Genomic DNA, 16255 nt, shown 5'->3' on the forward strand with positions numbered 1-16255 from the left:
GTCCCTTGGTGTGGGTGAGCTCATGTAAACCACGGAGTTCCTTTCCTGTCAGGTCAGCTTTTCCAGTACCTGGTTATGAGTTGAACCATGGTCAGGAGTGCACTTTTCTGAACATCGAGCCAGGACCCCCCCCCCACACACACACACACACACACACCCTAATTTGTTCTGGCTGTTGTTCAGTAGTGCCTATTTATTTCCACATATGTGATCCCCTCTGAAAACTATGAAAGCTGGGCATAAGGAAGGTTGTAAGGCCATCACACTGCCATTGTCTAAGGAATTTTTTTTTATTTGAATGCTGCCACAGATGCCTGTATTGCATCCTTCATACTAATTTGCAATGATTGCCATAGTCAGGGCTCCAGCCTTTCTATCAGTGGAGGAAGTAATTTGCTGTGACACTTCCACAGCTCAGGGTTTCTCTATGTCTAATGCATTTCCTCTGCCTAGTCTGCGATTTGACATTGTTTGGTCATTCAGAGATTTTTACTCCGTAAACAGTGCAGTAACAGGTTAGTATATATAATCTGTGATGAGGTTACTTGAATTATCTCTTGTCTTCCTACAGCTTTTTCATCTTGCCTTTCTCCACCAGTGCTGACAGGATTTCTGCCTCCTGATCACTACTGATGATTGTCCAGGGACATTACAGACTTGTTAGTTTCCACATTATTATTGCCAGTGTAAGGGGAAGCGCTTAAATTGACATTGAGATGCCTCTTTTTGTGTCTCTTCATTTATGTTCATCTGACTTGATATTGTCAATTTGATGATTTATTGAGCTCATCTGAAGAAGTGTTACTGTTCGGAGTTAAGACTATTCTGAAAATTAGGTTCTGGTAACATTATGTTTGTGTATTGTACTTGGGCCCCAGGAAAAATAATCTGAAAACTAAAACTGTGGCTGTTTTGTGTGCCTTGTAAGATTATGTGTTTCCCCTTCCTATATTCAATTCCCACTGCTTCATGTCTTTTGGATAACTTGTCCTACTCTTGTGCTGTATGAAGTAGCTTTAGTAATGTAGGGTGTGGACAGGGCAAACAATTAAACAATTAAAAGAATGTTCTCATTTGTTTTTCTTATTGTGTAATTGGCAAAGAATTTGCATTCTGCTTCCTAATGGGAAAACCACACCTTTAGGCATAGATTAGTTTGAAAAAGTCACTTGTATTAACATTTCCTTTAGTAAACACAATTTTACTAAGGAGTGCATTCTTTAAATACTTACTTTAAAGGGTTTACAACAAACAGCTGTAAAACTAACACTATTTCAGTAGTGCCCTTGTAAGTGGCAGTGCTTTGTGAAAGGCCCAATTAAATGCATACATAGTTCTTGTCTATAGTCTAATGGCTCTCTGATATGACATTCAAACTGTTCTGGTTTGGTGGCACAGAAAACAAAAAGTCTACCATGCATTTGTTGTTCCACAGCTTACAACATAGAAGTGATGTAATACTGTTTGTTGAACTTGCAGATATCTTAACAGTAGAGACACTGTGAGTTTTCACTTTTACCTATGTACTAAGAAATTATAACAATGTATTCCTTTGGTTAAAATCAGTCATCTAACACATCTCTACTGTTATAATTTACTTCGATACAAGTGCCTTGCTGAATTGCTCAAAATAGTTTGCTGCAATTTTCTTTTATTGGATGGGCTTCGGCCTGGGAATATTATGTAGAAGTTGCATGTATTTCCTTCAGGAGATTTTGTGGTGTTTCACATGCTCTGCCCTCCAGATTTTAAGAAGAAAATTTCTCATCCCTACAATGCTATGATAAAGAGCTTGTTTTGTTTTTATCAGGATCATTTTGGCTGGGCCCTGTATCATACATTTGCCGTGAGACCTTTGCTTTCTTGTTTCTATTGTAGATTTTTAGGCTGACCAACAGACACTCACTCACTCTGTCTGAAGAATCTTTGTCATAATAGGTAAAGATTCAAGCCATGTAGTAAGATTTTTTCTCTCAGACAGGTACTTTTTAATCTCTTTAAGCTACTGGTGAAAAATGATGTAAAAAGAAATGCATCCACTATTCAGTACATCTCAAATGCAATATGAAGATTCATCACGCACTCCCCAAGAAACAAACACCAGTGCAAAACCATTGAAAAAGCTAACTGATTTTTTACTCAATTTTCAACTACTTAAACTTATCAAGAATGAGACCTCCCCTGTATTTAGCATCCAGACTACTCAGGTGTGCACCAACATACAACCTCTAAAATATCCTAAACACTCATATCCTCTCATATAAACCTCCCAAACTAGGCTTCACTGCACAGGCCATGCTTTCTCTGTCCTTGGTCCCAAACTGTGGGAATCTCTCTCCTCTTTTGTTAAAGATCATTCCTCTTACCTTATTTTTTTGATTTGAATTAAAAGCACATTTCAAGACTCTCTAAAAATGCAATTGCCATCTGGTCATATAACCAAATCTCTTCCTAATCATCTTCCCACTACATACCTTGCTCTGACCCTACTTTTCACTGGGATTCTTTCAGCATGCCAACTGTGATTTCCACTCTGTATGTAATGCATGTAAATATTGTGTTTTGTCAGTCAATTTGTTTATAATGTCATTTATTTATTGCCTTTATAGCCTCAAGCCAACTCTGATGTTCACTTTGTGTGTAATGTATGTATGTATATATATATATATATATATATATATATATATATATATGTATATATACACCTATATATATATATATATATATATATATATATATATATCATTTTGTCATTCACTCTATATGTGTGTGTATATATATGTGTGTGTGTATATATATATATATATATATATATATATATATATATATATATATATATATATGGGAGCCCTTCATTTGTTCGAATTTGCAAATGTTCGAAACTCGTATGGCCGACACCATATGAGCGAACGTTTGAAAGGCCAACAAATGATAGCGGAGATCCCACTACAGTGCGGTACTGGGAGATTTCCCTTTCCTGCACTGTAGTGCAATCTCGGAGTGAGAATATTTAAGTAGCAGGGGATGTGGGGGTGCAGGGAGGCTTGTCCCCCTGCATAACACAGTTTTACTGTGTTTACAGGTAGGTAAATGGTGCTATTTCAGGATGTCGGTCTTTCGAAATGTCGATCATATGGTGTCAGCCATATGAAAGTCGGCATTCTGACCGGTCAGCATTCTGAAATATACCCATAGATATATATATATATATATATATATATATATATATATATATATATATATATATATATATAATGTCCTGTATCTGTTGCATTTTCCCCAGGCTGAGAGTGAAATAAGACCAATGGGATCAGTGCTTTACCCCAGTTAACAAATTTAAAGTAAAATAAATACAATAAATGTAGACTGTACTCTGTTTTTTTTTGTATGCACAGGTAGTACTCCATCCCACTATAACACCTAATTAGCTGTAAAGAGCTTCTGTTTTCTAACATCAGAAGCCAGTTTTAAATAAAATCTCTCTTGGTCTGGTAAAAGATGTGACATTGTATCTGTGCCACTCTGTAGAGGAAATTTGAACTAGGCATGCAGTACAGTTTTATAACTAAAACCTAACCATGGTGCTGCTGATGGATTTTTTTGTAGTGGGAGCGCAGCCCAAAGAACACAGGCGTGTCTGCTTTGCTGATGGGATCTTACCCAATGGAGAGGTTGCAGATGAATCAAAGTTAGCAGGAAATGGACCTTCATCAGCCGGAACATTGGCAGTGTCACATGACCCAAGTACACCAGTATCTGATAACACATCTCCTTCTGAGGTAAAAGATGGCTTCTGTATTTTAAGGTACAGCTGATGCAGTACTGGATGAAAGTATGTTTTTGTAATGCAATGCAAGCTTTCATTTTGTACCGTCAAAATTATTTTCCTCAAAACTAATTGATACCAGAGGTTCTACTGCAGTGCTTTAATATTTGAAAGTTTAGATTACTGTTCACTAATCTCACTCTATATTACAGTCCTAGTTTCTGTTATTATTGTTAGTATATTAGAACTGCTGTCTGGCATGATATGTGATGCTCCTAAAGATTCAAAAGTTTAATGCTGAAGACCTACAGTTGTCCCTGATACATCTCAGGGGTCCCTATTATTGTAGCAAACACAATGAATTGCGAACGCTGTTTAGTCAAACGTCATTACGCGAAATGGCAAAATACCAAAAGCACAGAACAGCAATTCTTTTCCTAGGGAAAAAAAAAATCACTGGGCCATTTACGGGACTTTGCCATTTCCTCCATTGTGGTGCGATCTCAGAATTGGTATATTTAAGTATATTTATTTATTTATTTATATATATATTTATTTATTTATTTTTTAACAGATCATAGTTTTTTTTCCCCCTGGGAAGAAATCGCTGATCCCTGTTTTCGACATTTTGGATTTTTGGGGATTGTGGGTCAATTATATAGCGTTCGCAAGTCAGTGCATTCGCTTATATAATATAGATCCCATCTCAGAAGCTCAGGGAGCAATGTACTAAGCCTGGTAGATAGTTCCTGTGCTTGCTTTTATAATTTGTAGTTTTATCAAATAACTTTTGTGGATAGGTGTTGGTACATGACTCACAGCAACTCAGGTTATGATTATTATTATTATTACTACTATTATAACTTCATCCATTTTCAGTGACGAGGATGCACATGCAATTATAAAAAAAGAAAACAAACCATTGCAAACTTTTTTTTCTTGTTCATGCATTATATATGTATATTTTTTAACAAGTATCATTTACTGCAACATTACTTAGATTGGTCAAATTGTGCCATCCCTGAAATTTTGCTCCTCCTCTACCTGAACATTATTCTGCAGGCGTTGTTCCTACTAACTCCACTTATTTCTATGTAGTTTGCTCCTTCCTTTTTCTGAAGATCCCACCTGAAGTTCTTTTATCTCCTTACGGTATTCAGTACTTCATTTACAGTTGATTTAGATTTTGATTTCCATTTTTGCTAGTAATTTTTGGTAGCCAATAACATTAAACTTAGTAAGGTTTTACTATGTCTGTGAAATTCAGATCATATATCCCAGTTCAAAATCACAACTTCCATATTTACAACCATTTGTTCCCCTAGTATTTATGACAAAGTACTCCGGAGGAATATTTAAAATCTGCCAACTTGTTACATAGCCAAAAAGCACATTCCCAGTTACCCCTCTTATTTCACACCACACAGCCAGCATGTTGTTATTCCTTTGTAGATTGCTTTTCCATTCTCTTTTCCTAGTGTTTGTATAACCTTCTCCAGTTTCTTCTTATAGTTCTAATTCAGTACAGTTTTGTATTCCCTACTAATATAGCAATAACCCACGCCTGGGTGTGGGTAATGCTGGATTTACCCACGGTTGGTGTGGTTTGGTCATGAGGGTGAAGCCCGAGTGGCCAAACAGAGCCAACCGTGGGTAAATCCAGCATTGCCCATACCCAGAAGTGGGTTATTGCTATTATACAATGACATTATTTAAGAAAAAAAATAATTACTTTTCTTATATAATGGCATTGTATAATGCCTTCTTGCTGCCCTTCCGCAGCTGTCTGGTATTCTACGGCAGTTCTGATGTACTGCGCAAACGCAGTACATCACAGCTGTGGGCAAAAGCAATGGAGAAAGCAAGATTTCCGTTGCTTTTTGCAAACAGTTTCACTATGTTAAATGGGTTTAACATAGCGAGACAGCTTTAAAAAAAGCAATGGAGAATCTCCGTTGCTTTTTTTAAAGCTGTCTCGCTATGTTAAACCCATTTAACATAGCAAGACAGTTTTGAAAAAAGCAACGGAGAAAGCAAGATCTCCATTGCTTTTTACAAGCTGTCTCGCTATGTTAAAGGAGTTTAACATAGCGAGACAACTTTAAAAATAGCAATGGAGAATCTCCGTTGCTTTTTTTTAAAGCTGTCTCGCTATGTTAAACTCGTTTAACATAGCGAGACAGTGTGAAGCAATGGAGATCTTGCGTTCTCCGTTGCTGTTAAAAAAAAAGAGTTATAGTAATGGAAAAAGTCCGGGTGACCGGACCTTTTTCCATTACTATAACTCTGATTTACAATGTGCATGCTGACCAATCAGCATGCACGTTTTTGAATATTAATCGGGAGTCGTCGTATAATTATCTTTTTTAAACAGCAGCAGCTGTTCTAGACTTTGCTGAACCCTCTACTAGAGCTGGTTTGTCACTTAGCAATTCCCATCCCTTTGTTTTTGCCTATACTTTGCCATCCCTACCAGGGATTGATAGCTGATCACTAACCTGCAGTCCGAACTCCTGCTTAATTTTATACCACTCTGTTATGTTAACCTTTTCCTCATTAGCTATTGTCTCTCAGTAACTTGGTTCTTTTGCTAATTTCCTTTACTAAATCTTGTTATTATTTGTACCTCTACTTGAATTTTTACATTTGGTCAAGTCTCCTTTTTACATTCCTGTGTTGGCTTGGTTCTTAGAATTCTTTTAGCTACTTTATAAACGTAATGTTTTGCATGACTACTGTTGTTCTGTGTAAGAAATTACATCCAAAATACTCCCGTCTCCTTATTTATCAACCCCCACCATTTTATCATTTTATCATTTCTTTCTACTTTAGTTTATAGCCTTCTGCTTGTGTTGTGTATATTAACCTTAATTGTGTAACTCTAAAGTTTCCCTTAAAGGTAATCTTAAACCACCTTGTTTTATGGAGAAAGAATCGTCTTATCCAACTTAACTCTTGCCCTCTTTCTTTTAATTTTTTATTAATTATCGTGGCTCTGGATGTTATAAATATGTATGACCTCTATATAAAATTAAAGGCACTCTTGTGTCTTACACCCTGTATCTGTTATCAAGAGCTTCCAGTCTCTTCCCACATATCCGTAGCTGCCATAACAGAATTCATTTAAACCCATACCCCCTTAAATAGTGATATCGGTGAACCAATTAATGTGTTGGTACATAGCGTACAGCTATAGCCTTTGTTTTATCTTCATTATTTATATCCCAGACAGGCTTGAAAATATGTTAAAATGTTCTGCAGCACCAATATATTATATTCCCCTCTATTTATTCTACTTTCTTCATTCATTGCTTGCTGTGCATTGCTTTTGTGAATCGTGTTATCTTCCTTTAATGCATATTTACTGTATACATTACTGCCTATTTGTTTCCATCATAAGATGTTTGTTTCCTTCTACATTCATTTGTTCCAGTACTACTTTTTCTCCTTCCTTTACCCAGTATCATAAGAACTTACCTGACAGCAACATAACATGGTTTGCAGATAGAAAACAAATGGGTTTGTAACATTTATTATGTTGCTTTTCTTTTTCATTCATCATTCATTTCATTTTCATGTCCCTTCCCCTGCTTCATAAGAAGCAAAATAACACTGTTTGCAATTTGAAAGATATGTCAAACATTTCATTTGGAAAACCGTACATTCATATTTCCATGAACAGCACAGAAATGGTCCTCTAACACTCGGGAATTAAGTGAATGTTGCTTTTTAAAGCACAGCTTTTTTAAAAAAATGTATTTTAATCAAATGAAAGTCACTGTCTCTGTTGGGCAGTATTTCATAAAGTAGGGGAACAGTGCTGATGCATGTACAACAGTGTACACTAAGGTAGTTGCACTGTGCTTTTGCAGTAGTTTGACTGTATAACTTAGCCTTAAGTGTGCATGAGTTTTCAACTTGAGGAATGCAAAGTAAGCTTCCAAAGGAGAAAAGTGGTTTAGGGACAGATACATTTTATTGGGGGAGGCATTGTAGTAATGGCTTGTAAATGCAGTAATGATTGTGAGGTATGCCATTACAGAAAAATAATGGGGGAGGAGGGATCAAGTGAGGAAGGTATAGCTTGAATTTTACCTAGCATTAAGCTGTAGGTGTGGGTTAAACAGGATATAAATGGAAAGGATTTAACATAATATTTCTCTAGCAGTGTGAGCCAGTGTTATTGTTAATTCAAATTTTTTAAGGTGTTTCATTTCTGTATCACTTGGATAACTTTTTTAAATCCTTTGTTGTTTTTCAGAATGTCAAGTCTACTGCACCTTCTGGAAGGATAACTCCAGTTGGAAGTCCTGTAGGAAGTGCTATTAACCTTATTCCAGATGATGGGCTTCCTCCTATTCTCATTTCAACTGGAGTTAAAGGAGGTAGAAGCTAACATTTTATAATCAGATGTCACAGAAAACTGTCTGACTTATGCAAACCTACTGTCAAGGATAATGTAAGAATTATTTTACTGTTGTCCAGATGAGCAGGAATTTATAAGCTGCAATACATTCAGGAGTCAATTGTTTGAAAGCCGCTTTCTATAGAGAAATAACCATGATTCTTGTATGGTAATCAGCTAATGCTGCTTGCTGTTTTCTTTCTTTCTTTCCCTTACTTTCAGATGTCATGCCCAGCTAAGATTCTGTTCAGGTTTGCTATGAAATCACACTTTCCTGGAATAAGGGAGGTAAATGATATGAGATAATAAGTCAGAGGGTTTTGTTATGACAGTGTTTTTTTTTTAATTCTTGTTTTATATTCTTGCACAATCGCCATCATGCACCTCTCCTTGCACCCAGTGACACATTCATCCTTCTTGTAGGGGCAAGAGCCAGAGCTATCTAGTCTTTGACCATGGTGAGAGCCTTGTGGCCCATGCGTTTCCTGCTGAGTAAAAAACAAAGGGTTTGTTTCCCAGAAAGCTAGTGCCAGTTACTACAGTGCATGCTGCCCTATTTTTGTGTGAGTGCCCTGAACAGCTGCCTTAACCCTCCCTACAGTGGCTAGTGGCTTCCATCTGCATCTCTACAATAGTAGGTTCCATGCATGATCTCATACACATTAGCACACCTCTCGGGTTGCACACTGACCCTAGAGCCACATCCTGTGATCCCTCAATCTTGTTTAGGGTCAGCAGTGCAGTAGGTTCTACCATAGCATGGGCAAGCTAGCATCTGCCTCTCACTCCCATCTTTACCACCTCAGACCTTCTGAATCTGAACTGCTGTTTAAGCTCTAGTCATCTGAGACATTCTAGTATGCCTCAGGACTTGAGATACCAGTCTGTTTAGTTTTGTTGGTAAAGAACAAAGTGCATTTCAAAGATGAGTTTTAAGTGTCATCAGCTGAGGCACATTGACTGTCATGGCATAGTGTGGCTTCTATGTCCAGGACTTTGTTGTCAACATTGTTCATAGCTTTATGGCAGTACTGCAGTTTTTTTGTGTCTGTTAACTCATTGTACTGTACTCCCAGATGTGGCCATGACTCAGGCCATAAAGGGGTGTTTAAATCCAGTTACTAAACAACTCATATAAACAACAGTATAGTTCTTAGTCTTTTTTTCTTTGATTCATAACTATGGTCTTCACTGTGTAGGGCTAGTGTGCAGAGGAAAAACTCACACTATAGCTAGTCGTGTGCAGTTCACAGATCTTAGCAGACAGCCCAAAATGAATAACTCTGTGACTGTCATACTCCACCTATATGCAGTTAGTGTTGGCCATATGCATGTGAATCTGTACATGATCAACATAGAGTAAGACCTTGTACCACAAAGAACTGGCCAACCAGTGCTGCAGCTCAAGCAAATTGGTATACTAACCTGCCAGCAGAGACACCCCAGGGTACAAGTTCCATGTGATACTTAAAAAAAAAAAAAAAAAAACATAAAAAATAGGGAAACATAATGTGTACAGACCTGTACATGGTAGCAAGGGTTGGAATGCTCCCCAGGCTGGGAGGTTAGATGAAATTCCTTATTTGCAGTTCACATGTTCACATAATTCAGACATGACATATACCTTGTGACAGCAGTTCTCAGTGATGTTCATAGGTTCATAGGTTGGTACTAGGCTATCAGCCCTAGGGCCTATACAAGCCTGGCCATAACAATTCCCTGGCTGTTTCTTCCCACACTATTTACTTCCCTGGACCCCTGTCTAGCAGGGCGACTGACGTGATCCCCGGGGTGAATTTCCTTTCTCCCATCCAATCGTCAAGGTTCCTTTTGAAGAGGGCCAAAGAGGCACTCTGCTTGACATGTATGGGCAATCTATTCCAGAGTCTGGGGAGTCTCTGGGTCAGGAACCTATCCCTCCAGCATGTTTTGTTTATTGTGATGACAAGGTTTAGATCCCTGGTGCGTGTGGCTCTGAGGGATTGGGATTTCTTTAAGTGTAGCATGTCCAACAGCTCTGGGTTTGACATGGCCTTGTATGTTAAGCAAAGATCGCCTCTGAGTAGACGATATGCGACAGAGTATAGCTGGAGTTTTTAAGGCGGTCAGCGTAGGGCATCTGCTTTAGGCCTGTGATTCTTTTAGAGAGGGATTTCTGTGGCCTTTCCAGTTGTTGCAGATGTCTTGAGAGGTACATACCAAATGGGGCATTGTATTCTATAATGGGTCTAATGAGGGATGAGTACAGTGGGACAATGACCTCCTTTTTCTGGATGAAAAGCCCTTAGTGATGAGGTGTGCCACATAGAAGGATTTCCTGACTGTTGTGGCGATGTGGTTATTGAAGGTGAGACCACTGTCCACCTGTGTCCCTAAGTCTCTTATCAAACTTTTGGAGTTTAGTGTACTGCCACCTATATGGTAATTCACGGATACATGTTTTTTCCCAAAGGGGATAACTATACATTTCTTGGCATTGAGCTTGAGCCCATGGCTCTGGCACCAATCATCTGTTTCTGTAAGGCCCTTTTGTAGAGTATCCATATTATTTGGGGACTAAATAATGGCTCCCAGTTTGCAGTCATCTGCAAACTTTGTTATCCAGAGTTCCTTAGTGTTGGCTTGTACTTCAGAGAAGTAGATGCCAAACAAGAGCGGTCCCAGGACTGAACCCTGAGGTACTCCACTTGTCACTTGTCTGGAGCTGGATTTGGAGTCTGCTACTTTTACAGTGTGGGTTCTATCAGTAAGCCAGGGATTAATGCCCAGCTTAGTAAGTTTATCTATGATTCCAGAGTGGGGGATGGTGTCAAAGGCCTTGGCAAGGTCTAGATAGGCTGTGTGGACCACCTTACCCTTGTCCATGGCTCTGGAGACTTATAGTGCTGATATATGTGCATACGCTAGTGACATGTGTAGATACATATACTTGGTGACACAGAGGCAGAGTGATTGGTGTTGTTGCCTCACAGCAAGAGGTTCTGTGGTTCAGCTCTTGGTTGTGGTGCCTTCTTTGTGAAACCTGCATGACCTCCTTGTGTTCCTCTGGGTTTTCTCCTCTTGCTGTGGTTTCATCCCATACTCCAAAGACATGCAGCAGGTGGATTGGAAACTTGAAATTGGCCACAGGTATGAGTGTGTGCATATGTGCATGGTATGGAATAACATTAGTGACAGGGCTAGCTTATCCAGTGGTGTGTACATTGGCTCTAGAAGATGGTCACTGTTGATGTTACACCCTGACCCCATGTGCAAAAATGAAAAAGGGGGTTATGGATGAGAGATGGACAGATACGTACATATTTACATGAGGCTGCATTATCTCATATTATTGTGATTCATCTGCCTGGTCCAAGCACAGAGTTCTGTGGTGTATTATGCTTTCTCCACAGCAGTGACCCTTGTACCCGTGTTATCTAAATATTACCATTACAATTCAGTTTTAACAAACAAATCACATCCACATGCTTGAAGTGTTGAAATCTGCACATTTAAAGCCTCCCTTTTTGTGTTCTGTCAGCCTCCCTCCAAAGCAGATACGCGTTCCCTAGTCCTCGATGTTCATGTGACTCATTTGCCTTCCCCTTTGATGCATAGTTATCGTAATTCCTCTAAACCATAAACAGAAAATACTTTATGCAAAACTGAGACATCCTTCACAGGATTCTAGTTTAAAATACTCCAGTCATAAACACGTGTCCACTGATTTGTCACAGCATGAGCTAGGTGGGCCCCCATCCAATTCCCCATTCCAGGCTACTTCCCAGGACCTCATGAGTATGGCATAGAATTTAATGGGAAACCTGTTCCTTAACAGCTCTGACTCAGGGGCAGGTGAACTGGTCTATGACAACCAAAGTCTTCTCTCTGTGTATACCAGTCTGACACCAAGTACACCTTATCCTTTATTTCTCCACCAGAGGATGTCTTATTCAAATGGATAATCCAAGCGTTAAAAGTACACCATAAAACAAGCAAAAAGGCGAACGCTGACACCACACTATGTAGCTTGAGAAACTGAAAACAATGAAGCAAACTCGTGCAAACCAGCAGGACTAAGTAAAACCACTTTTAATAACAGTTGAGCGCTTTCACCTGTTACAATACAGGCTTCCTCAGAACAAAAAGCCATTCTGAATTGCAGCCCTTAAATAGATGTTTTGGCTCCAAAAATTTTATAGCAACATACTCCACTAAAACTTTCTGCATAAACAATAAACAAAAACATTCCAAAATAAATAGGTAACAGAAATAAACAATTATATTATAAATACATGTGTATCCTATAAAATGTAATACACAAATTCCTCTGAAATTCATATTTGTTAAAAACTTCTTATTCAAATGGGAGTCAGGGAGTTCTCTCTAGTCCAAATACGATAGAGAGAGCATCTAGGTCTGCCTGAGCCTAAAGCCTTAGCAATTTCACCAGTCATTGGAGCTTTGGAGGATGCCTTTGCCAATCTTTCATAGAAGCCAGGTCTCAAACCCTCTGTTCCCTGGAAGCCCAACCACTTTTACAGGGTCATTGGTTTTGTCAGATACTTTTATTAAAACCTTGTTGCCACTCTAGCTGTGGTGACCTCAAATCTAGGGAACAGCTATGTCTCAAAGCAGGGAATATATGTCCTAGTGATAGGGAGAGTAAAATTATTAACAGTTTGGGAAAGGAAAACTACACCTCTGCTACTCTGACATTTAAGGCTGAAGTACTAAGAGACTCTCCTGTCCCAGCTAAATTAAAAGGTTGAGGGGACAGAGGGTAAGGATATGAAAGAGAAAGGGCTAGATCTATGTAGCCTCCATTCTAAGATAGTCAAACAGTCCAATATATGTGGCAGTGATGCATCATAAAGGGTAACGGCTGTGGTGTCAGTCTTACAGAGGCATGCCTGGCTGAGAAGGCTCTTGTCAGGCCTTGTGAAAGCAGTGCGTCTTAGTGCCCTATTGATGAAGTATCTTCTTTGTGGATCTCCTGCTGTAAATTTGTTTAACACTGGAGGAAATGGGAAAACCTATGCAGTCTGTAAAATCTATTTGCTTACTTATCCTTTGTTGACTGGATTAGTCCCAGTAGGACAGCAGCCTCTTTTCAGGGAAGACCCCAGGTGGCAGTCATACTGACTAGGGAAAATTTGGCCAGGGTACCAGGGAACTTTCCCTACTCTTTCACTAATTGACATAGGATGTTTTATGTCCACATGAGCTGCCACCAGGTTAGGCCGATGGAAGCTTAGTTTGACATGTCATCCAAGAGACTACATGATGAGGGGTACAGCACTCCCACAAGTACTACATTGCAGTGTTAGTGATTAGTCGTCTGATCTTCTAGTACTAAAGACAAGTTTACTAGTTTTTGCACTGTTGTCAGTGTGATTATGAGAATGATTCAAATGTTTATTTCATTCTCCTGCACCAAAACGTAACAGAAACTACCCTACAGAGGTAAACTGTGGAAGGTGAAATGGCCTAGGATAAAACAGGGCTTTACTAAGAATTTTTGACCAAAAAGGAAAAACAGGGAAATCAGCAGGACTGAGACTGAGAGAGAAATAGCTATTGCTTATTTATGATGAGACCCCCCCCCCAAATCCCGTCCTGTCTAAAAGCATTAGAATACATCTTCCTGAAAACCTCTGCATGCAATGAAATGTAGGTTACAGAAACCTTTTTGTAAAATAGTGTGAAAAAAATCACCCAAGATGAACAGGTGTTACAAATTTTTAAGACAAATAAAAGCGTACCAGAACAGTCAACTGTATAAATCACTGTGAACAACCACACTATTCCTGGTATAGTAGCACGTATAAGCACAGTACTTGAGAATAAAATCCACTTTATTTGGTAAGAACACAGTAGTTGAGCACTTTCATCTACACACAGGTAGACTTCATCAGAACAACTTCACATTTAGTTCATTGCAGCCAATCCATTTGCTAAATTATGTTAACAAGCATTAATCAACTGCAATTAAAATGTGTACTCATTAAAAATATTTAAAGTCATAAAATACATGAATAAACATTTATAAAAATATTTTAAAGTGTTTTAAAGTGCTTTAAAGTGCCATGTGCTTTAAACTGACGAATGAGTGAATATATTGGTAACCTTTCTAGGTGTAATCTATACTAGTATATACAATTAATACTTTTCATTAATGTTAACTCATCAATTATTACTCAGTTATAAAAACTGTAGTATACTTTTTGGAAAAGTCTAAAGATGCTACCTCATAATAAAATACATAGCAGACTTAAACTGTAATAATACACTATGAAGCCTTATACTTATGTATTATCCAATATAGGTTTGATAGAAATATTCTCATTTAAACCAGGATACAAAGAGGCGTTCAATTTTATCTGCCACTTTACTTCTCTTTCACCTAGTTTTTTCTTTATACTACCCCCTCTAGGGTTAGGATGTATAATCTCCAAAATGCCAAAAAGAAACCTATCACACTTTTTGTTCTCTTTTAAATGTTTCCATAAAGCATTTTTTTCCTCTCTCCTTTTAATACAGTAATAGTGGTCATATATCCTGTTTCGAAGGCATCTATCAGTTTTGCCTACATAGAAACAGGCACATTTCGTACATTTAGCTAGGCATACTATGTGGGATGTTCTACAATTACCTCTTTGAAATGTTACTTCAGTAGTGTTGGCATCCTCTAATAATACCTTCTTGGTACTTATAATGTATGTACACTGGTTACATGTACCACATTTTTGTGTACCCATCTGCTTATCCTTCCTCTTATCATCCTTTATTTTGTGCTCAAACTCATTTTTCAGATTGAATCCATTCCTATATATGAATGAAGGTCTTGTTCCTATAATATTAAATATATTGTTGTCTATTCTCAACACATTCCAGTTCCTTTCTACTATTTCCTTTATATCTTGTATATAAGGTGCATACTGTAGGATACATGCTCGAGAATAATTGTTGACACTACTCTTACTGTGACTCCCTGTCCCTATTAGTGTGTTCTGCACTGTTGACCCTAAAATAGGTTTGTACCGGGTATCTTTTTTGCTAACTACATAATTTTTTAATTCAGTAATCATATTGACTGGGTAACCTCTGACTCTAAACATCTCCCCTATAAAGTCCAATTCTACTAACAGGTCTTCAAAATCAGATGTCATTCTAGCTGCTCTAATGAATTGTCCCTTAATTATACTTCTTTTTTGTGAGTAGGGGTGGCAGCTAGTGTATTGTAAATATGAGTTGCTGAAGGTGTTTTTTCTGAATATGTTAGACCTAAAACCATCATGTCCGATACTAATACATGTGTCAAGGTATGATATAGAATTGGAGTCTATATTGTGCGTGAATTTCAAGAAGTCACTTCTAGTGTTTAAATAGTTTATAAATTCATTAAGTTTTGCCTCTCCCCCATTCCAAATTATAAATACATCGTCCAAAAATCTCGTGTATAGGTTAATATAACTTTTCCATTCAGTTTGTAAGATGTATTCAACCTCCCAATCTAATAAGAATAGATTGGCAAATATGGGAGCACAAGCTGCTCCCATAGCTACACCTTTACTCTGCCTGTAGTATTCACCTTCAAAATACACATAATTGTGTGTTAACACAATGTCAATGAATTCCATCACTAGTGACCTCTTGTCCCAATCTAAAGTACTGTACTTATCAATACTATTACCAAATCTCATCATCCCCTCATCTAAAGGGATGCTAGAAAAAAGGTCTACCACGTCTATGGTGACTAAATGTATACTTGTGGTGTACAAATTAGGAGTTAATCTCCCTAAAAATCCCATGAGTCTTTTAACAAATGTCTAGTGTTTTTATATGAAGGCTTTAACCATTTATCTATTACTGATCCAAAAAGAAAAGTTTTAGACCTATTACCAGATATAATCGGACGGAATGGGGGATCATTCACATTTTTGTGTACTTTAGGTATCCCTACTATAGTATTAATAACAGGAAACTCAATTTTTAGATAGTTATACATGTCAGCATCAGTTCTTTCATCTAACAGCAGTTCTTCCAAAAACAAGTAAATTTTACGATAACCTATAATCTGAAGTAGGAGATTCATTTGTCTG

At 37.9% G+C, this 16255-nt stretch overlaps 1 protein-coding gene across 1 annotated transcript in view; it reads left to right on the forward strand.

Annotated features, from left to right (window-relative positions):
• Positions 1 to 16255, forward strand: part of ZFYVE9 (zinc finger FYVE-type containing 9) — a 1427803-nt gene that overhangs the window by 678457 nt on the left and 733091 nt on the right. The window contains exons 6-7 of the mRNA XM_044086014.1: positions 3607 to 3779; positions 8028 to 8151. Of these exons, the coding sequence (XP_043941949.1) occupies positions 3607 to 3779; positions 8028 to 8151 (297 nt within the window). The remainder of the gene's footprint in view (positions 1 to 3606; positions 3780 to 8027; positions 8152 to 16255) is intronic.

The sequence above is a fragment of the Protopterus annectens genome, chromosome 10.part0 (assembly GCF_019279795.1).
Source record: "Protopterus annectens isolate FY-2018-M chromosome 10.part0, PAN1.0, whole genome shotgun sequence".
NCBI lineage: Eukaryota > Metazoa > Chordata > Ceratodontiformes > Protopteridae > Protopterus > Protopterus annectens.